The sequence below is a fragment of the Gopherus flavomarginatus genome, chromosome 20 (genome assembly GCF_025201925.1).
Source record: "Gopherus flavomarginatus isolate rGopFla2 chromosome 20, rGopFla2.mat.asm, whole genome shotgun sequence".
Taxonomy (NCBI): Eukaryota; Metazoa; Chordata; order Testudines; family Testudinidae; genus Gopherus; species Gopherus flavomarginatus.
In genome coordinates, this window is record NC_066636.1 from 2,496,301 (window position 1) to 2,517,912 (window position 21,612).

The 21,612-nt window shown below is 47.7% G+C and overlaps 1 protein-coding gene and 2 pseudogenes across 1 annotated transcript; 1 reads left to right on the forward strand and 2 right to left on the reverse strand.

The window, feature by feature from the left end:
* Positions 1 to 439: 439 nt before the first annotated feature.
* LOC127038242 (probable G-protein coupled receptor 33) lies at positions 440 to 4,156 on the reverse strand. The gene is made up of 2 exons (XM_050930763.1): positions 4,024 to 4,156; positions 440 to 2,893 (listed from the first exon to the last, which is right to left on the reverse strand). Exons 1-2 carry the CDS (start codon positions 4,045 to 4,047, stop codon positions 1,838 to 1,840), a joined length of 1,080 nt encoding a protein of 359 aa, XP_050786720.1. The 5' UTR covers positions 4,048 to 4,156; the 3' UTR covers positions 440 to 1,837.
* A 4,746-nt stretch (positions 4,157 to 8,902) lies between these two features.
* LOC127038358 (probable G-protein coupled receptor 33) lies at positions 8,903 to 12,281 on the forward strand (annotated as a pseudogene).
* A 2,375-nt stretch (positions 12,282 to 14,656) lies between these two features.
* Positions 14,657 to 17,214, reverse strand: LOC127038359 (probable G-protein coupled receptor 33; annotated as a pseudogene).
* Positions 17,215 to 21,612: the final 4,398 nt, after the last annotated feature.

Here is a 21,612-nt window from a genome sequence, read left to right on the forward strand (position 1 = left end):
AAATACTCCAGTGGGTTCAGGTGACAACTGGTACAGCACCCCAACAACATCTGCCTAACCTCTGGACGGAATCAGAGCTTCCAAGGCCAGAAGCAGCATGGTGGTACTCTAGTCTGACCTGCTGCAGAACATCTCTGAATTAGTCGCTAGTTGAACTAGAGCAGACTTGGTAGAAATACCATCCAGCCCTGCTTTAAAAATTGCAGTGATGGAGAATAGACCAAGAAGGCTCTTTCTAACAGTTTATCATCTTTTGGATGTGCTGGACCCCAGCCGTGGCCAAGGTTTTGTAACTTAGCTGGAGCTGGCAGGTGAGATCTTCAGAGTTACTGTGACCTGTGACCAGAGGTAAAAAGGTCAGGGTGGGTTGCAAAAAGGAGAGCAACCAGTCAGAAGCTGTGCTCCAGATCCACCAAACTGGTCATGAAGAAGCCAAGAATGAAAAAGAAACCCCATAGCCTCCTTTATTGAAATCCCAATCAGCAAATAGGTCCAGTAAATTGAGAAGTCACTTTAAATTCTATTCATTACACAAAATGTTGTTCTTATCAAGAAGGGGCCAGTTACATTCCCAGATCAATACTGGGTTGGATCTTACCCAAAATACAACACTACCAGTCAGTTCTTGATAGGCCATCCAACAGGCTGGATAGTGCTGACGCAATCTATCTGGAGGTGTCACCCAGATACACAGCACAGGTTTGATATATCAATGTACCACACATTTACAACTCATGATACAAAGAGGATGCATACACATATATTTATCAAATGATAACTTTTCCACTGATAGCTTACATGGCATATCTGGTATGTTTCACTGCAATTTCGTATCCATAATATTATAAACGATCACCCATATTTCCTATAGCATCACTCTTATTAGCTTGGACTTTCCCTCTTCACCACCCTAAAGAGTTCATGGGCAGGTGGTTTCTCTGGAGCAGCTCTTTATTCCACTAGCTTGTTTTCCTTACCGGACACTCTTAAACTAAGCCATAGCCTCCCTGCATGAAATATCCCAGTGATTGGATCACACGGTGTTTGTAAATTATATCAGAACTGTCACACAAACCTTATAGAAACTACATAGTTCAAGGAAAACCTGGAAATTATTATTACCTCAGCTGGGATATAGGAGGCCTGCATTTGTTCCAGTTCTACCACTAGTCTGCTGGGTGACCTCGGCCAAATCACTTCCCCATTCTGTGCCTCAATTTCCCCATTTGTATAAAAATGGAAGACTGCTACTGACCTCCTTGGTAAAGCTCTTTGAGATGCACTGATGACAATCATTAGAGAAGAGCTAGATATCTCTATTATAATACACAGATTCCTCTATAATATACTATAACTTTTTTAAACCATTTGGAAATCTAGACTCAAGATGCAAGTTTTAGCAAACAATCTGGAACCTGCTGGATTCTATGTGTTTTGAAAACACTCTAGAACCCGGTGATGTCCTAGATCCAGTTAGGAGCCTAGACTCAATAGACTTAGAATTTGACCACACAGAGGGTTACAGTAAATGAGATTCCAGAGCCAGCTAGAGATGTAGAATCCAAGAGAGTCAATTAGGTTAAAACATATAGATAGACCTAAAAGAAAAAAGATTTTGGAGCTGGCTATCAGTGTGACATTGATGACCATTCAGATTCAAAAAATTGAGAGATCTAGAATGTATGGGATTCTGGAGACAGCAGGGAACCTAGAACCCAGGGACACTGTGGGGTTTACAAACATTGAGATACCTGGAACCCATTAGGTTTCAGAACCAGCAGGAATCTAGGAAGAAAAGAGATGCCAAATGTTCAACTTTCCCTAAGTCTGGGTACTTTCAGATGATCTCTTCTTTTGTGTTCTTAACTTCTGACCCACGTCTTCCATTAGACTTGGGGGCACTGATGCCAAGATCATCAGCCAAAGCTGCTTTGACCAGAGTGAGAAGAGACGTCCTGAAGACCTGCCAGAACTTCTCCCCCACAAAAAGGTAAAGGATGGGAGAGAAGGAGGCATTGAAGCAGGAAGTGAAGGTGTAAATGACCAAAAGGGTACCCGTCACTGACTCTGGCATCTCCTTCTTGTAGAGCTTCAAGCCGTGGTAGAGATGGTAGGGCAGCCAGCCCAGGAAGAAGGAAACCATCGCGGCCACCATGACTTTGAAGGGCTTCCCAGCCCACACCAGCTTCTTTGCCTTCATCTTCAGCCCCACACGGATATAGCATCCTGTGATGATGCAGAACGGCAGCAGGAAGCCCAGCAGGAACCGGACCACAAACATGGCCAGGTGGACCCATCTGCCCAGGTCTTGCGTCTTGGCTCCATTCCAGTCTCCAGAGATGTTGTAATTATTGATGCAGGCAATCTTACCCCCGTCCACCTCATGGGTCTCCCGGAAAGCCAGGTAGGGAGCGCTGAGACCGAAGGAGGCCAGCCACACACCCACAACCAGCTTCTGAGCCCTGGGCACGATGCGGTGATTCCGAGACCAGATGGGATGGTGAGTGAGGATGTAGCGGTCCAGACTGATGTGTGTGAGAAGGAAAACAGAGGAGAACATGCCCATGGAACCGAAGGCATTGAGAAGCTTGCACATGGCCATGCCGAAGACCCAGTGGAAATCCAGGAGGACATAGTCAGCGAAGAAGGGGATCAGCAGGGTGAAGGGCAGGTAGCAGAAGATCAGGTGGAGGAACCAGAGTGTGGTCACTGTCCTCTTCATCTTCAGTCCCAACACCCACAGATACAGCCCATTCCCCAACACACCCACCAGGAAGGTGATAAAAAGCAACACAGCAGAGGTCAGGTGAGGGATCTTCATGGTCTCTGTGGTCTTGCTGGAATTTGCCACTGTGGTTGGTGTGAGTGTCATGATATCTTGTTCCATGGTACCCTGAGAAGAGACATTAAAGGGATGGTAGTAGCGGCGAAAAGGGACAGTGGAAGAGAAGAAGGGAGAAATACCAGAGTGGGTTAGGGAGGTAACGTTAGAAAGGACATTGAGGGCACCCTCTCATCCTCCAGAATATCCAGGCTGGATATTGTCAGAAACTAGGCTATAGCTGGTGGAACTCACTGCTACAGGATAAAGCTGTGAGCAGTAGGGGAGGACAAGAGGGATAGCAGACGTGGGAGGTGTGGGGAAGGAGACACTTTAGTAGATCAAATATACAGCTGTGCAGAGAATACCACGCAGCTGTGATCTCGACGTCTGGCTGGCTCAGGGGAACAGGGAATGGGCCATGGGGCCTTTCCCCTGTAGGGTGGCCAGCTCTAATCTGGTCCCAGAGCCAGGGATCAGACTTACTCAGTTAGGTGAGGATCAGTGCTTTTGACTCCTAGCATGCAGGAGCTGGTGCTGGTGGAACTCATTGCTACAAGGAAGACAAAACCACCCCTCCCTCACCCCATCTCTTGTGCTTATCTGCCAGTCACAGGAATTGCTGCTACACCCTGACATGTGAGAGCATGCAGGGTCCTTCTCATCCTCATTGTAACATAGGAAGCCACAATCCTCCGAGCAGCTTCTCTGCCCCACTTTCCCCCCCGTGCTGCCAGCTCTGCACCAGGGACCTTTAGTATTTTGCCTCTCTCCAGGATTTCCCCCCTCACGGCCTTGTTAGCTCTGTAGAAAGGCCTAATGGTTAGAGAATGGTGGAGGGGTGGGAGGCAAGGTTCCTGGGCACTGGGAGGGACATGGGATCCTGTTTCTTAGACTCTTCAAATGGGGAACACCTCATCTGATTAACATGAAACAAGAGCGAAAATTCACCCACATTACAGATCTCATCAGCTACCTCTGTCTACTGAGTCCCCAGTGTTAACCCTAGTGCTACCCAGTGGCAGGGAGTCTCACAGGCCAACCCCACTGATACCCAGTGGCAGGGAGTCTCACAGGCCAACCCTACAGATACCCAGTGGCAGGGAGTCCAACTAGTTTGCCTTTTCAATAGCAAATTGCTGTGGTTTCTAGATGGCCTTAACAGGGAAATTCCCCTTCAAATCCAACAAGGTCAGGCTCACCTGGGCAGCAAGTGGTGGAAACATACCCAGTGCAGAGACTCGGATGATGTGTGTTTGTCTGTCCCCGCCTCGGTACTGTCCTGTGTGTTGAGTTCACTCCCTTAACTCTGTGTCTGCTACATTCTCCACCCCCGCTTGCTCTCTAAATAGAATAGCTGCAAACCATATATGGAAATGAGCATTCGGACACTGTCTTAACAGAGCCACCACCTAAGAAACAGATATTCCTTTAAAACTAGCCCCCACTCCGCTGCCAGATCCAGGGCTTGAATCTAGTGGGAGGTGGAGTCATGGCCACTAGCCCCACCTTGCTAGCACTGTATAAAGAGAGAGGAAAAAGACAGTACATGCACATGACAGCTTAATGTCTAAGGAGTCTGGGTAGATAGAGACCTGCACCAGGTCTCAGGAGGCCTTGGTACTGGCAGACTGAGTGCTCTGGGCCAAGTCACTTCTGCAGTCTGTGCCTCAGTTTCCCCATTTGTAAAATCCAGGAGACGGCTACTGACCTCCTTGGCAAAGTTCTTTGAGATCTACTGAGATAACTGGCTCTGCGGGTATGGAGAAAGTGGTGGACATGATATATCTTGACTTTAGGAAAGCTTTTGGTACTGTCTCCCGCAGTATTCTTGCCAGCAAGTTAAAGAAGTATGGGCTGGATGAATGAACTATAAGGTGGATAGAAAACTCACTAGGATGGAAGAATCCAATCCACTGCTGCAGGCTGGAGACCAACTGGATAAGTGGCAGTTCTGCAGAAAAGGACCTGAGATTACAGCGATATGAGTCAGCAGCGTGCCCTTGTTGGGAAGAAGACTAACGGCATATTAGGCTGTATTAGTAGGAGCATTGCCAGCAGATCGAGAGAAGTGCTTATTCCCTTCTATTTGCCACTGGTGAATATTGCGTACAGTTTCCTACAGAAAGGATGTGAGAGAGTCCAGTGGAGGGCAACAAAAATGATTAGGGTGCTTGGGCACACAACTTACGAGGAGAGGCTGAGGGAACTGGGACTGTTTAGTCTGCAGAAGAGAAGAGTGAGGGGGGATTTGATAGCAGCTGTCAACTATGTGAAGTGGGGGGTTCCAAGGAGGATGGAGCTCGGCTGTTCTCAGTGGTGGCAGAAGACAGAACAAGGAGCAATGGTCTCAAGTTGCAGTGGGGGAGGTCTAGGTTGGATATTAGGAAACACTATTTCCCTAGGAGGGTGGTGAAGCACTGGAATGGGTTACCTAGGGAGGGGGTGGAATCTCCTTCCTTAGAGGTTTTTAAGGTCAGGCTTGACAAAGCCCTGGCTGGGATAGTTTAGTTGGTGTTTGTCCTGCTTTGAGAAGGGGACTGAACTAGATAAATTCCTGAGGTCTTTTCCAACCCTATTATTCTATGATTCTATGAAACCAAGAATCCGTATATTTTGTTAAAATGACAGATTCATACATTCCAAGGCTCAACCATGAGATAAGGGCTGGATGGAGGAATCCCTGGTTCTCTGGCCTGGGCTATGCAGGAGGTCAGATGGGATGATCGGAACAAGAATAGAACCCAGGAGTCTGGACTCCCAGCTTCACTCCCATCTCCCATCAAATCCATGACCCAAGCAGGAAGGGCCCGGGATCGTGATTGAAATGTGGCAAATCTAGAACAAATCATGTCAAACAAATCTGATAACTTTCTTTGATAGGATAAAGAGTCTTGTGGATAAGGGAGAAGCGGTGGATGTGGCATATCTAAACTTTAGTAAGGTATTTGATACAGTCTCACATGATATTCTTATTGATAAACTAGGCAAATACAATTTAGATGGGATTACTATAAGATGGGTGCATAACTGGCTGGATAACTGTACTCAGGGAGTAGTTATTAATGGTTCCCAATCCTGCTAGAAAGGTATAACGAGTGGGGTTTCGCAGGGGTCTGTTTTGGGACCGGCTCTGTTCAATATTTTCACCAATGACTTAGATATTGGCATAGAAAGTATGCTTATTAAGTTTGCAGATGATAACAAACTGGGAAGGATTGCAACTGCTTTGGAGGATAGGGTCATAATTCAAAATGATCTGGACAAATTGGAGAAATGGTCTGAGGTAAACAGGATGAAGTTTAACAAAGACAAATGCAAAGTGCTCCACTTAGGAAGGGAACAATCAGTTTCACACATACAGGATGAGAAGAGACTGTCTAGGAAAGAGTATGGCAGAAAGGGATCTAGGGGTTACAGTGGTCGACAAGCTAAATATGAGTCAATAGTGTGATGCTGGTGCAAAAAAAAGCAAACGTGATTCTGGGATGCATTAACAGGTGTGTTGTGAGCAAGACACGAGAAGTCATTCTTCCGCTCTACTCTGCGCTGGTTAGGCCTCAACTGGAGTATTGTGTCCAGTTCTGGGCACCACATTTCAAGAAAGATGAGGAGAAATTGCAGAGGGTCCAGAGAAGAGCAACAAGAATGATTAAAGGTCTAGCGAACATGACCTATGAAGGAAGGCTGAAAGAATTGGGTTTGTTTAGTTTGGAAAAGAGAAGACTGAGAGGGGACATGATAGCAGTTTTCAGGTATCTAAAAGGGTGTCATCAGGAGGAGGGAGAAAACTTGTTCACCTTAGCCTCTAATGATAGAACAAGAAGCAATGAGCTTAAACTGCAGCAAAGGAGGTTAAGGTTGGACCTTAGGAAAAAGTTCCTAACTGTCAGGGTGGTTAAACACTGGAATAAATTGCCTAGGGAAGTTGTGGAATCTCCATCTCTGGAGATATTTAAGAGTAGGTTAGATAAATGTCTATCCGGGGTGGTCTAGACAGTATCTGGTCCTGGCATGAGGGCTTGAGGTTCCTTCCAGTCCTAGAATCTATGAATCTATGAAATCTGACACCAGTCAAATCCAATATCGAGACTGTCAACCTCTGGAACACCTTGCCACTGGATGCTGCCATGGACAATTGCTCAGCCAAAGGAAAGGATGTTGGGTCAGATGACAGGGAAGGCCTGGAATTAAATCGGTGGCCTAGGGGACTCAGGGCCACAGGAAACTCACTGCCAATCACAGCACAGAAGAAATCAAGAGATGGTCCTATGAGTAAGGCTGCGTGGCTGTCACAGAGGTCAGGGAAGTCACAGATTCCATGACTTTCCATGATCTCCATCATTTCTGCAGCTGCCAGTGGTGGCTCAGGGGCCAGCAGCAGCAGTTTGGGTGGGGGCTCAGGGCTGGGGCAGGCGGTTGGGGTGCAGGGCGGTGCTTACCTAGGGGGTGGGCTCCTCACCTCCCCCAGCATGTCCCTGTAACTCCTAGGAAGAGGGGTCAGGGGGCTCATTGTGGCACCTGCAGGAGCCGGTCCTGCAGCTCTCATTGGCTGCAGTTCACAAGGCAGGCAAGACCACCCCCAAGGCAGGAATAGAAACCAGACATCCTGAGACTCAGCCCTTAAGCAGGCCCGAGGCTGCCAGGTGGAAAGCCCCGTCCAGACACAGAAGCTCGGCACTTTCTCCTGCTGGGTTCGGCGTGTGCATTGTGAAACCACTTCAGCTTTTGAGGTTTTCTGCATCAGCCAGACAGCAGTTCCCCTTCCCGTTGCCTGCCCCCAGCCTGCCGAGCCTCACGTGTCCCGGTGACGCTCAGGTCTGTGCCGGGGATCTGGCTGGCCAGATGTCAAACACATTTATCCCCAGCGAGAAGGGAACGCAGTGGAGAGGGCTCTGACTTGAGGGCAAAGTTGCTCTGAATTCTCAGCCTCCTGATTCTGCTAATTCATAAATCCGTCTGTCTGGAACCCAGACGGGCCCCTGGTTCATTCTAGTCTCGTCTCCGGCACAGCCCAGGCAAGGGGCACTCAATTAGTCCCCCCGTACTGAGCCCAATCCCTTGTGTTTGCCAAGAGCATCTCCTGGAAATGCCACCAGGTGTCTGGCTGGCTGTTCTTAAAACCCTCCAGCGGTGGGGATCCCAAAACCACCCCTGGAAGCCAATTCCAGAGCTTCTCCCACTTGAGAGTTAGAAAGTTTTTCCTAACATCTGACCTAAAATGTACAAACTTTTAAATTTTGGGGGTAAAAGTGTTGAGTTTGCAGTTTAAAAAGAATCTGGATTTTTTTAAAATGGAAAAATCAGTGTTTTTTCCCTGAAAACCAGTTGGGAAAAATCAAAGATTGTGCTAAAAGTTGTTTTCTGAAAACTCAAGATTTTTAAGAAGCCTCTGAATGGTTTTCATCAAAACTGAAAGTTTTGAATCAAACCTCAAATGCAGTTATTGAAATCTGATTGAGTTTTTTTCCCTCACTGAAAATCCGTTTTCAAAACTCAAGCATTTGGGCTTAAAACAGTTTATAAAAACTGAACATTTAACTCAAGCCTCACTTTTTTTCTTACCAAACCTGCCATTTTTTTATCCATCCCCCAAAATATTTATTCAAACTGCCAATTTTTTTTACTCCAGTCAGTTTCCAAAACCTGAAACAAATCCAGTTTCCACTTCTTTCATTAACAACAAAAAATTGCATTAAATTTTTGAAAAGGAACCAGACCTGGTTTGAAATTCCTGGCGATAAATCGCTGACATATCCATCTGGTTCCATCCATTTCCCTATTACTCCAGAGTCCTTGCTCTCACTTAGGAAGGAAAGGGTCATACAAGGGTGCTGATGAAGATATTGCAAAAATCCTGGGCACAGAATGCTCAGATCAAGAGGTGATCCGTAGCTCTGCCTTGTAGCAGTGAGTTCCACTGGCCATATCCCAGCTGATCTGAGAATACCCAGCCTGGATAGTCTGGAGGAAGAGAGGGTGCCCAGAGAGGTCCTCTCCAATGATGCATTCCTGACCCTCTGGTATTTCTCCCTTCCTTGTCTTCCATTCTCTGTTTTCCCCTCCTCTGGGGTCATTTTTAACCCCTCTTTTGTCTCTTCCCAGGGCACCATGGACCAAGACAACATGATCATCCAAACACCACTGGGGAAAATTCCAGCCAGACCCTAGCTGCTGTGAGCGTCACTCACCTGGCCACAGCCGTGTTGCTCTTCCCCACTTTCCTGGTGTACATGGTGGGGAACGGGCTGTATCTCTGTGTGTTGGGGCTGAAGATGAAGCAGACGGTGACCATGCTACGGTTCCTCTACCTGGTCTCCTGCTACCTCATCTTCACCCTGCTGATCCCCTTCTTCATCGTCTACATTCTCCTGGGTTTCCACTGGGTCTTCAGCATGGCCATGTGCAATCTCCTCTGTGCATGCCTCTCTCTGAACATGTTCATCTCCATCTTACTTCTCGCACTCATCAGCCTGGACTTTGACACCCTTATTCACATTCCCATCTGATTTCGGAATCACCACTCCCTGCCCTGGAGTGGAAAGCTGGCCGTGGGTGCTTGGCTGGCCTCCTTGGCTCTCAGTGAACCCTACCTGGCTTTCCATGAGATCCGCATGGTGGAAGGGGGCAGGATCACCTGCATCAATAATTACAACATCTCTGGAGGCTGGAACGGAGCCAAGACACAGGACCTGGGCAGGCAGTCCACCTGGCTGTCTTCATGGTCTGGTTACTGCTGTCTTCCTGCTGCCTTTCTGCACCATCAAGGGATGCCATGGCCGCGTGGGGCTGAAGATGAAGGAGATGAAGATGCGCTGGTTAGGCCTCAACTGGAGTATTGTGTCCAGTTCTGGGCACCGCATTTCAAGAAAGATGTGGAGAAACTGGAGAGGGTCCAGAGAAGAGCAACGAGAATGATTAAAGGTCTTGAGAACATGACCTATGAAGAAAGGCTGAAGGAATTGGGTTTGTTTAGTTTGGAAAAGAGAAGACTGAGAGGGGACATGATAGCAGTTTTCAGGTATCTAAAAGGGTGTCATCAGGAGGAGGGAGAAAACTTGTTCACCTTAGCCTCCAATGATAGAACAAGAAGCAATGGGCTTAAACTGCAGCAAGGGAGATTTAAGTTGGACATTAGGAAAAAGTTCCTAACTGTCAGGGTAGTTAAACACTGGAATAAATTGCCTAGGGAGGTTGTGGAATCTCCATCTCTGGAGATATTTAAGAGTAGGTTAGATAAATGTCTATTAGGGATGGTCTAGACAGCATTTGGTCCTGCCATGAGGGCAGGGGACTGGACTCGATGACCTCTCGAGGTCCCTTCCAGTCCTAGAGTCTATGAGTCTATGAGAAGAAACGGGCATGCGCTGGGAAGCCTCTGAAAGTAATGGTGACCCTGGTGGTTTCCTTCTTCCTTGGCTGGCTCCCCTACCACCACTACCATGGCTTGAAGCTCAACAAGAAGGAGATGCCAGAGTCAATGACAGGCTCTCTTTTGGTCATTCATGCCTTCATGTCATGCATCAATTCCTCCTTCTCTCCCATCCTCTAGCTCTTCATGAGGGAGACATTCTGGCAAGTCTTCAGGATGTTTCTTCTCACTCTGGTCAAAGAGGCTTTTGTTGATCTTGGCAGCAGTGCCCTGAGTCTAACGCAGTGGTCCCCAACCTTTTTGGCTGGCAGGTGCCAGCCGAAGGACCACTGCAGCGATGGTGCACCCGCCAAAATGCTGCCAAATTTCGGTGGCATTTCTGAGGCGACACCTCTCGATGACGCCACTTGCCGTTGACAAGCAAAGTCATTGGGGGCGTCCCTGCCAAAATTTGGGAGCGATGCCTCTCGATGATGTCACTTGTCGATGGCAAGCAGCGTCAGTGAGAGGTGTCCCCGCCAAAATGCCACTGAAATTCAGCGGCAATTCGGCGGGTACTCTCCCAGGGGCCAGGACACAGGCACGTTGGGGACCACTGGTCTAACGGAAAGCAGGGATCAGAAGTTGAGAACACAAAACAGGAGATGGCCTGAAGGTGCCCAAACTTAGGGAGAGTTGAAAACTTGGCATCCCCTTTGTTCCTAGAACCCATATGATTCTAAATCCTGATGGGTTCCAGGTATGTCAATGTTTATATACCGTGCAGTGTCTCTGGATTCTAGATTCCCTGCTCTCTCTAGAATCCCATGTGTTCTAGATCTCTCTTTTTTCCCCCAATCTCAGTGGGTCATCAATAGAAACAGATCAGTAGTCAGCTCCAGAATCTTGTTTGTTTTAGATCACACAATGTGTTCTCACCTCATTGAATCACTAGATGGCTCTGGAATCTCATTTCTTGTAAGTCTCTCAATGTGTTCACATTCAGTCAATGGGTTCTAGATTCCCGACTAGATCTAGGACATCACAGGATTCTAGAGTCTTTTCAAACCACATAGAATCCAACAGGTTCCAGATACTTTGCTACACCTTTCATTGTGGTTCTAGATTTCCAGGTGGTTTTTAATCCCTTAGGTGTAGTATATCATAGAAGACTCTAAGTATTATAGGAGAGATATCTAGCTCTTCTCTAGTGCTAGTCATCAGTAGATCTCAAAGAACTTTAGGAAGGAGGTCAGTAGTAGTCTTCCAGTTTTTACAAATGAGGAAACTGAGGCACAGAGGAGGGAAGTGATTTGGCCAAGGTCACCCAGTAGAAACTTCAGTTCTTCCCGCAGCAGAACCGGGAACAAACTCGGGTCTCCTGCACCTCTCTCCAGGTCTCGATCCATTGCATCCCCTTAGATTGTGAGATCTCTAGGACACAGACTCTCTCTTTCCTCTGTTTGTACAGCATCTAGCACAGCGAGGTCCTGGGCCAGGACTGGGGCTCCCAGAACTACTTCAAATAATAAATAATAATCATTCCTGAGTGTTACTTGAACTACTTAGATTCCATAAAGTTTGTGTGACGACTCTGAAATATTTTACAATGACCGCATGACCCGGTCACTGAGATATTTAGTTTTCAAACCCCTTGTATGTTTCAAAAGTCAATAATATCCTATGAGTTCTATATATTTAGCTGGTTCTTGAACCTTTGGGTTCTAGGTCTGTCATGATTTTAAAACCCAGTAGGTGCTATGTGGTCCAGAACATCCTAGTTTCCAACCTCATATATGATGTCCTAGCTGACATAAGACGAGTTTGGGTTTTAAAAAACTTGTCAGATCTAGATCTCAAGAGGTTCAAGAGTACTCAAATATCTAGAACTGATGGGATATTATTGGGTTTATATGTGTATATATCTATATCAATCAATATCTATCTATACAAAGAAAGAGGGAGAGAGAGTAGTATGACGAGTTCCTGATATTTGGCTAGTTCTGAAACCTCTTGAGTTCTAGGTGTGACGGGGGGGCACATAGACTGTGGCACAGCCAGGGCGCAGTGTCACTGAAGGAGGACGCCGTGGTCCTGGGAGTGACGTAGGCCCAAGAACAGAGGTGATAGCAGGCAAGACACCACCAGAAGAGGGCACAGCGTTAATTCCCTGGACAGCCAGCAGGAGGCACCACAGTGGGGAGTCATGCCCCTTCACAGTGTTCATCTGGGAAACACCCCCAAAATAGAAGCATAACAAATAATCACCAATTATTTTGGAATATTAAGCCCGTAAGGCAGTAGGGCATGGAGCAAACAGGCGAGACCCTCAGCCAGTGTAAATCAGTGTAGCTCTGTTGACTTCGCTTTGACTTCGCTTCATAGTTCTCAGGTTCTTCTGCCTCTGAGAGGGGAGTTTAACAGGGTGGGGGTCTAGGAGCAAGGAATCTTCGGTTCAATCCCCAGCTCTGGGAGAGCAGTGGTCTCTAGCAGTTAAAGCATAGTTAGTAACACCAAAACATTTGGTGAATTAGTATCAAATTTGCCAAATTGTTTCGCTCATTCACTAAAAATCTGACATTTTCAAATGAAATATTTTGATTTTCTTTTTCAAAATGGCTTTGTCTTGAAGTGTACTTCAATTTTTTTTAAATGTGTATAATCTAAGCTCACAACAAAAAAAACATTTTGTGCAGACTGAAACAACCCCCCCTCCTTTTCATTTACTAAAAAAATTACTAAAAAAAAATTCATTTGGGGTCATCTCCAAATAAGATCCCCTGCCACTGCCCCCCCAATTTTTGGAAGAACTAGAGACATGAAGAATCAGTTATTGGCACAGGACTTACATGCCATCTGTGGTCCCAATTCAACCCCATTGTAGCTGAAGACACCTAGTCAAAGGTGATAATAGGGACCTGAACACAAACATCTCCCTTTCTAGATCAAAAGAGCAGTGGCTGTGTCTCTAGGCCCCCTTGTGTCAGCTCAGCGTGGCTGTTACTCACCCTCAGTTTCTGGTGGAAGCCGTACCTCGCAGAGGTATGAACTGCTATTAAACGCAGGTGTGAACAGCTCGAGGAGCAGACGCACTTTTACAGCACAGCCACACCGGCCCTCGTTCCCATTGCGTAGCTGAGCTCAGGGGCCCTCTGGGCTCCATGTTTCCTGAAATTCGGCCTCTTTGCTTTTCCGCCTCACTCTGAATCGAGAATATTATAACCATCTGAACATTTTCAATCAGCACGTGCAAGCGGTGGGAGGGGGAGTCTGTATCACGGGAACCAAATGACCCCAAATTTGCTTTATAACCCCCTCCTCCCCCACCTCCGTTTTTCAAGGCAGTTGCCCCCTGCATGGGGGCGTCAGTGCAGTTTGTGAATATTAACAGCAGCTCATCATCAGGGGGCTGCATCTTGTGGAGTCCCCAATCAAACCCCACCCCTTGCTCCAGCAGAGCCCCTGCAGCTTGGTGCCACGTTCCGAGTGGAAGCAGAGTCTGGATGACCTCTCCCCTGACATCTAGTGGTGAGCTGTGGACAAAGACTTCAGAAGCTGATCTCGTTTGCATGGACACACTCACACTGCCTAGGCGCTCACGATGATGGGATTGCTTGCCCCAATGATCACTTGTGGCTGGTGATGGATCCCTAGTCTCCTTGTTTGGGGGGCAGGATTAATAAACGGTTATTATCCTTGTGTGAACCAAGGGCAGCAGAACTGTACCTGGCATAATCCCAATACCCAGGAATGATGATTCATTATTATTTTTTTATTTCGGTAGCGCTGGGAGCTTGAATCCTCACCCATAGCCCCACTGTGCTAGGAACTGAACACATACAGAGCAAAAAGACAGTCGCTGTCCCAGAGAGCCCACACTCTAAGGAGATTCAATGAATAGAGATCTGGGCTGGGACAGAGGAGACATGAGTTTGTTCCCAGTTGTGGCAGTTGATGGACCGAAGCTTCTACTGGGTGACCTTGGCCAAGTCACGTCCCCACTCTGTGCCTCAGTTTCCCCATTTGTAAAAACTGGAAGACTGCTAGTGACCTCTTTGGTAAAGTTCTTTGAGGTCTACTGATGAAAAACTACTAGAGAAGGGCTAGATATCACTATTATAATACACAGACTCCTCTATAATATACTACACCTAATGGATTTTAAACCATTTGGAGATCTAGGACCACGATGAAACTATTAGCAAACAATTTGGAGTGTATGTGGCTGGAAAACACTCTAGAATCCAATGATGTCCTAGATCCAGATAGGAATCTAGAACCCATAGACTTTGAGTTTGAACACATTGACAGGGTTACAATGCATGAGATTCTAGACCCAGATAGTGATGCAGAATCCAAGAGAGTCAATTAAGTTAGAACACACTGAGACACCTAAAACAAACAAGATTCTGGAGATGGCGACTGAACTGGTTCCACTGATGACTCATTGAGTTTGAAAAAAATTGAGTGATGCATGGAATTCTGGAGTCAGCAAGGAATCTAGTATCCAGGGACAATGCAGGGTTTATGAACAATGAGATACCTCGAATCCATGAGGATTTAGAACCATCAGGAATTTAGAAATGAATGGGATGCCAAGTTTTCAACTTTCTCTAAGTCTGGGCATCTTCACGCCATCACCTGTTTTGTATTCTCGACTTCTGCCCCGTGTCTTCCACTTGACTCGGAGGCACTGCTGCCGAGATTGTTGACAATAGCTGCTTTGACAAGAGTGAGAAGAGACGTCCTGAAGACCTGCCAGAACTTCTCCCCCACAAAGAGGTAAAGAATGGGGGTGAGGCAGGCATTGAAGCAGGACGTGAAGGTGTAAATGACCAAGGGGGCACCCGTCACCAACTCTGGCACCTCCTTCTTTTACAACTTCAAGCCGTGATAGAGGTGGTAGGGCAGCCAGCCCAGGAAGAAGGAAACCACCATGGTCACCATGACTTTGAAGGGCTTCCCAGCCCACAGCAGCTTCTTCTCCTTCATTTTCAGGCCCACGTGGACATAGTATCCCACCATGATGCAGAAAGGAAGCAGGAAGCCTAGCAGGAACCGGACAATGAAGACAGCCAGGTGGACTCATCTTCCCAGGTCTTGTGTCTCGGCTCCACTCCACTCTGTGGAGAGAGAATAATTATTGATGCAGATGATTCTGCCCTTGTCCAGCACGTGGGTCTCCCGGAAAGCCAGGTAGGGAGCTCTGAGACCAAAGGAGGCCAGCCACACACCCACAGCCAGCTTCCATGCTTGGGGAATCGTGTGGTGATGCCAGGACCAGATGGGATGGTGACGGAGGATGTAGCGGTCCAGGCTGATGAGGGTGAGATGGAAGATGGTGGAGAACATGCTCATGGAGATGCAGGTGTTGAGAAGCTTGCACATGGCCATGCCGAATATCCAGTGTAAACCCATGAGGAGGGAGACGATGACGAAGGGGATCAGCAAGGTGAAGAGCAGGTAGCAGGAGACCAGGTGGAGGAGCCAGAGCGTGATCACTGTCCTCCTCATCTTCATCCCCAGCACCCACAGGTACAACCCGATCCCCACTACACCCACCAGGAAGGTGGTGAAAAGCAACACAGCAGAGGCCAGGTGAGCGGTGCTCACAGCTGCTGGGTTCTGGCTTGAATTCACCCCAGTGGTTGGTGGGAGGGTTGTGTTGCCTTGGTCCACGATGCCCTGGGGAGAGACAGAAGAGGGTTTGGAAAGGATAACAGAGGAGGGGAAAAGGGAAAGTGGAAGAAGAGGAAGGAAGAGATAGTAGAGGGGTTTAGGAAAATACTATTGGACAGGACCTAGCTGGGCACCTTCTAATCTTTCAGAATCTCCAGGCTGGGTATTCTCAGCAACTGGGCCACAACTCACTGCTACAAGATAGAGATATGGGCAGCAGAGGACGAAGAGAGGAGTAGCGGACGTGAGAGCAGTGGGGAAAGGGGACAGTCTGGTAGGTCAAATACACAGCTCTGCTGAGAATACCACATTGCTGGGATCTGGATGATGGGCTGGCTGAAAAGGGTGGGAAATAGGACATGAGGCCTTTCCCCCCAGCAGACACCAGCTCCAGTCTGTCTCCAGGGCAGAGATTGACTAGCTCAGGGACGTGGGGATTGGTGCTATTGACTTCTAGCATGCGGGAGCTGCGGCCAGGGGAAGTCACTGCTAGAAGGTGGAAAAAGCCACCCCACACCCACCTCATCTCTTGTACTTATCTGTCTGTCACAGGAACTGCTGCTACACCCTGACTTGAGAGAGCCTGCAGGGTCCTTATCACCCTCATTGTAACACAGGAAGCCTCAATGCACCGAGCTGCATCTCTGTCCCACAGCCCTGCATGAGGGACCTCTCAGCTACTGTCTCTTTCAGGGAGTGTGCCCTCCACCCCTAGTAGCCTTATCAGCGTGATGTCCTCTGTGTTGTGCCAACTGGCCTATTGGTCACAGCAGGGGAGACTGGAAGCCAGGACTCCTGGGTTCTATTCCTTCCTCTGGCAGGTGAATCACATCTAGTGGGTTAGAGCTGCAGGGGTTGGGCTGTGGGAGGGACTTGGGATCTTGTGGCTTAGAGCTTCGTAAATGGGGAACACCTCATCTGATTAATCTGAAACAAGAGAGGAAAAATTCACCCATATCGCAGACCCCACCTACTACCTCTGTCTATTGAGTCCTCATATTAACCCCGCTAATACCCAGTGGCAGGGAGTCCCACAGGCTAATCTCACTAATACCCAGTGGCAGGGAATCCCAGTGGTTTGCTTTGTTAATAGCAAATGTATGTGCCTCCTATGTAGAATTAGTAAGGAAATTCCCTGTCAGACCCAACAAGGGGCCTCGGCCCATCATCTCAACTCACCTGGGCAGCACAGGACCCAGCGCAGAGAGACTCGGATGGTGGGTGTTTGCCCAGCAAAGCGTCCGTGAGTCTGTGCTGTCCTGTGTGTTGAGTTGATTCCCCTTAACTCTGTGTCTTCTACATGCTCCGCTTCCACCTGCTGTGTGAGCTGGAGAAGCTGCAAACCATAAATGGAAATGATCATTCGGACACTGTCTTAGCAAAGAAACCACCTAAGAAACAGCCATTGCTTTAAAAATAGCCCCCACTCCCCTCCCAGAGCCAGGGATAGAGCCCAGAGCCCTGGCTCCCAGCTTCTCTAACCCACTAGACCCCACTCTCCTCCCACATCTGGGTCTAGAACCCAGATGTCCTGAGTCACCCCTCCCCTGCTCTAACCACTAATGCTGAGGCCATGGCAGGGGGCAAAATCCCTCCAATCCCAGGGCTGCAGTGGGGGTCCGGGACCTGGGGCTTCCCCTAACCTGCCCAGTGCTTCTGCTGGGGAGTGGTGTTGGGGCACAGGGGTTTCCCACACCTTGCCCACCCAGTGCTTCTGCCAAGGTTCTGGGAATTCCTCCTGGATGGAGAATCCATTTTTCCAGGGAACCCCCAATTGACAGAGCCCCTAGGCACAGGCCCCAACAGACCATTGGATAATCTGCTATTGCCCAGCCTGGCTCCTTAAACTGGTTGGTCATGGAGGGCCTGGGATGCACAGAAATGGAGGTCCAGCTGGAACCCCCTGGGCAAATATCAGTGCCACCCGCTGCCCCTCGGAGGTGTCCAAAGGGATTAGGGCTTTGACGGGGCTTTCAAAGAGGCACACACCCCAGAGATGCAGCTGTGGTGCCTGGCATGAGTGTGGCCGGGCTTATGTCCTGGGTTTGGATGTGAATGTGCAGCGAGGAAAGGCCTGTTGGATTCAGAGGGCCACTTGCAACCAGATGCTGCAGATGCTGATCTCAGAACTGCCCAAGGCCTTGGAGACCGAGTCCTCTCACAGCAGGTCTGCTAAGGGCGCCCCTGCAGCCAGGCCTGCAGAGAAACCTCTTCCTGTTGGAACCAATGATTCAAAGTGCTCTGACATCCACACACCCACTCGGCTTGGCTTGAAATTGTCCGTCTCTGAGCAAGGGGGCAGGTTCAGAGGCTTGTGATCCAGGGCCCTCGGTTAAATAAAGCCACATGAAAAGGAACCACTCTTAATATTTTCACACTGCTCTGAACACCCGTTGCAGACTCGCATTGACTTGGAAAGTGGCACCAAGCCGCAGGGGCTCTGCTGGAGTCTGCGAGAGCAAACGGTGGTCGTTTGATCAGGGATGTGAGGAGATGCAGCCCCCTGAAGATGAGCTATTCTTAATAGTCACACATTGCACTGATGCCCCCGTGCAGGGGGCAATTACCTTGAAAACCAGCCCTGAGCCATAGAGGCAGGGGTGGGGTTTGTGATGCAAATCTGGGGACATTTGGTCCAGAGGTTCCCGCGATACGGGCCCCTCCCCCCACATGCAGTGACTGAACATTTTCAAAGGGTTATAACGTTCTCCGGGCAGAGTGAGGGGAAATAGCAAAGAGGCCGTGAGACAGGTGGAATCACAGAAACCCCCCTGGGAGCTGTCACCTGATGTGCCAAGACCACTTCTGCCCCTGCTTTCCTGCCCTGTCAGCTTAGGACTTCAGTGCCCTGCCTGGTTTGAGCCAGACCCGCTAGCCTGCTGCAAACCCAGACCCAGGTCTGACTCACAACCCCTAACAGCCATAGGCCTAACTGAAAGCAGCTCCCAGAAGTGTTCTTGTCTCAGATGCCCAACACCCACTGGGATCTAAACCCAAATAAATCTGTGTTATCCTGTATAAAGCTTATGCAGGGTAAACTCATGAATTGTTCGCCCTCTGTAACACTGGTAGAGAGATATGCACAGCTGTTTGCCCACCCAGGTTTTAACACATATTCTGAGTTAATTAATAAGTAAAAAGTGATTTTATTAAATACAGAAAGTAGGATTTAACTGGTTCCAAGTAGTGACAGACAGAACAAAGTAAGTCACCAAGCAAAATAAAATAAAATGCGCAAATCTATGTCTAATCAAACTGAACACAGATAATCTCACCCTTAAAGATGCTTCAGTATGTTTATTCCTCAGACTGGATACCTTCCAGGCCTGGCCACAATCCTTCCCCCTGGTACAGCTCTTGTTCCAGCTCAGGTGCTAGCTAGGGGATTCCTCATATTGGCTCACCCCTTTGTTCTGCTCCATCCACTTATATATCTTTTGCATAAGGCGGGAATCCTTTGTCCCTCTCTGGGTCCCCAGCCCCTCCTTCTCAATGGAAAAGCACCAGGTTAAAGATGGATTCCAGTTCAGGTGACATGATCACATGTCACTGCAAGACTTCATTGTCCACTTGCCAGCACACAGGTATACAGAGAGACTCACAGGTAAAACACACCCATCTGCAGTCAGTTGTCCTGGTTAATGGGAGTCATCAAGATTCCAAACCACCATTAATGGCCCACACTTTGCATAATTACAAGAGGCCCTCAGAGTTATATTTCATATTTCTAGTTTCAGATACAAGAGTGGTATATTTATACAAATAGGACGACCACACTCAGTAGATTATAAGCTTTGTAATGATACCTTACAAGAGACCTTTTGCATGAAGCATATTCCAGTTACATTATATTCACTTATTAGCATATTTTTATAAAACCATATAGACTGCAACGTCACAGGCCTGAACTTTGGGAAACATCGAGCCTGGATGGCCCCTGAGCTCAGCTATGCAATGGGACCGAGGGCTGGTGTAGCTGTACTGCAAAAGTGAGTCCGCTTCTCAAACTGTTCGCATCTGTGCTAAATAGCAGTTCACACCTCTGTAAGGTACAGCTTCCACCGGAAATTGAGGGTGAGTAACACTCACGTTGAACTGACACGTGGGGGCTTAGAGGCACAGCCACTGCCAGCATGGAGATGTTTGTGTTCTCGTCCCTGTTATCACCTTTGACATGGTGTCTTCAGCCACAAGGGGGCTGAATTGGGACCACAGGTGGCATGTACGTCTTGTGCCAATAACCAATTCTCTTGGTCTCTGGTTCTTCTGAACAACCGAGGTGGCGGGGGGAGGGGGAGAGAACAACTCATTTGATATGACCCCAAATTATTATTATTAGCTAACGAAAAGGTGGGGGGCGGGAATTGTTCTGGTCCGAACAACATTTTTTTTCCCTGAGCTTGGTTTTTACACATTTGAAATGAATAATCAAAAAAAAAATATAGAATTTCAAGCAAAGCTGTTTTGAATAAGAAAATCAAAATGTTTTATATTGAAAATGTCAGCTTTTTGGTGGTTCAGGGAAACAATTTGGTAAATTTGACACTAATTCATTAAATGTTTTGGTGTCATTAAATCTACTGTAACTGCTAAACACCATTTACTCACAGAGCTGGGGTTTGAACCCAGAAGTCCTGGCTCCTTGCCCCACCACACTAACCTGCTAGACCCCACTCATCTCCCAGTGGCAGGAGAAGAGACCAGGAACTCTGAAGTGAAGTCAGCAGAGCTACATTGATTTACACTGGCTGAGGATCTGGCCTGTTCGCTCCATGCCCTACTGCCTTACAGACTTAATATTCCAAAATAATAGGTTATTATTTGTTATGCTTCTATTTTGGGGGGTTTCCCAGATGAACACCATTAAAGAGGCCCAATTTTCCAGAAGAAGGAGCTGAACCCTTTGTGAACATCAGGCTTGCTGAAAAGTGTCTCAAGTCAGTACGTGATTCCATGTGCTTGGAACCCTTCAGGTACTAGACCATGTCAGATCTCATTGGGTTTCAAGACATTGTCATACCTAGAACACAAGAGGTTTAAGAACTAGACTAATATCTAGAATTAATGTGGTACTACTGAGTGATTCTTGCAACACTTGGGTTCTTGCTCTGACAAAAAAAATTAGAACCCAAACTGGTCCTATGTGTTCTAGGATGTCATATATGAGATTGGACACTAGGACACTCAAGACCACATAGGATCTCTTTGTGTTTCAAAATCTTGGCAGACCCAGAACTCAAGAGGTTCAAAAACCAGCCAAATATCTAGAATGCATAGGATCCTATTGGCTTTTGAAACTTAAAGTGGCTTGGAAAACATGATGTCTAAATCTAGCCCACATCAGGTCAGAGCACATTCACAACACTCACAGACTCGGACCCAAGAGGTTAAGAATGGGCCAGAGTTCCTGGAATCCATGAGATCCTATTCAATTCTAAATAAGTGAGAGGTAGTATCTGTCATGTTTGGCAGTCTTGTTTCTTCTGAACAGTAGCAATGGAAAAAGATTTTTAAAACAGACGGGCTACGTGCATGTCTAACTTACCTACAGCCCTCCACCCATGGATGGTGGCCCACTCAGGCCTGGCTTCCTCAGATACCCCAGTGGATCCAGGTGACAACTGGTACAGCACCCCAACAACATCTGCCTAACCTCTGGATGGAATCAGAGATTCCAAGGCCAGAAGCAGCATGGTGGTACCCTAGTCTGACCTGCTGCAGAACATCTCTGAATTAATCCCTAGTTGAACTAGAGCAAACC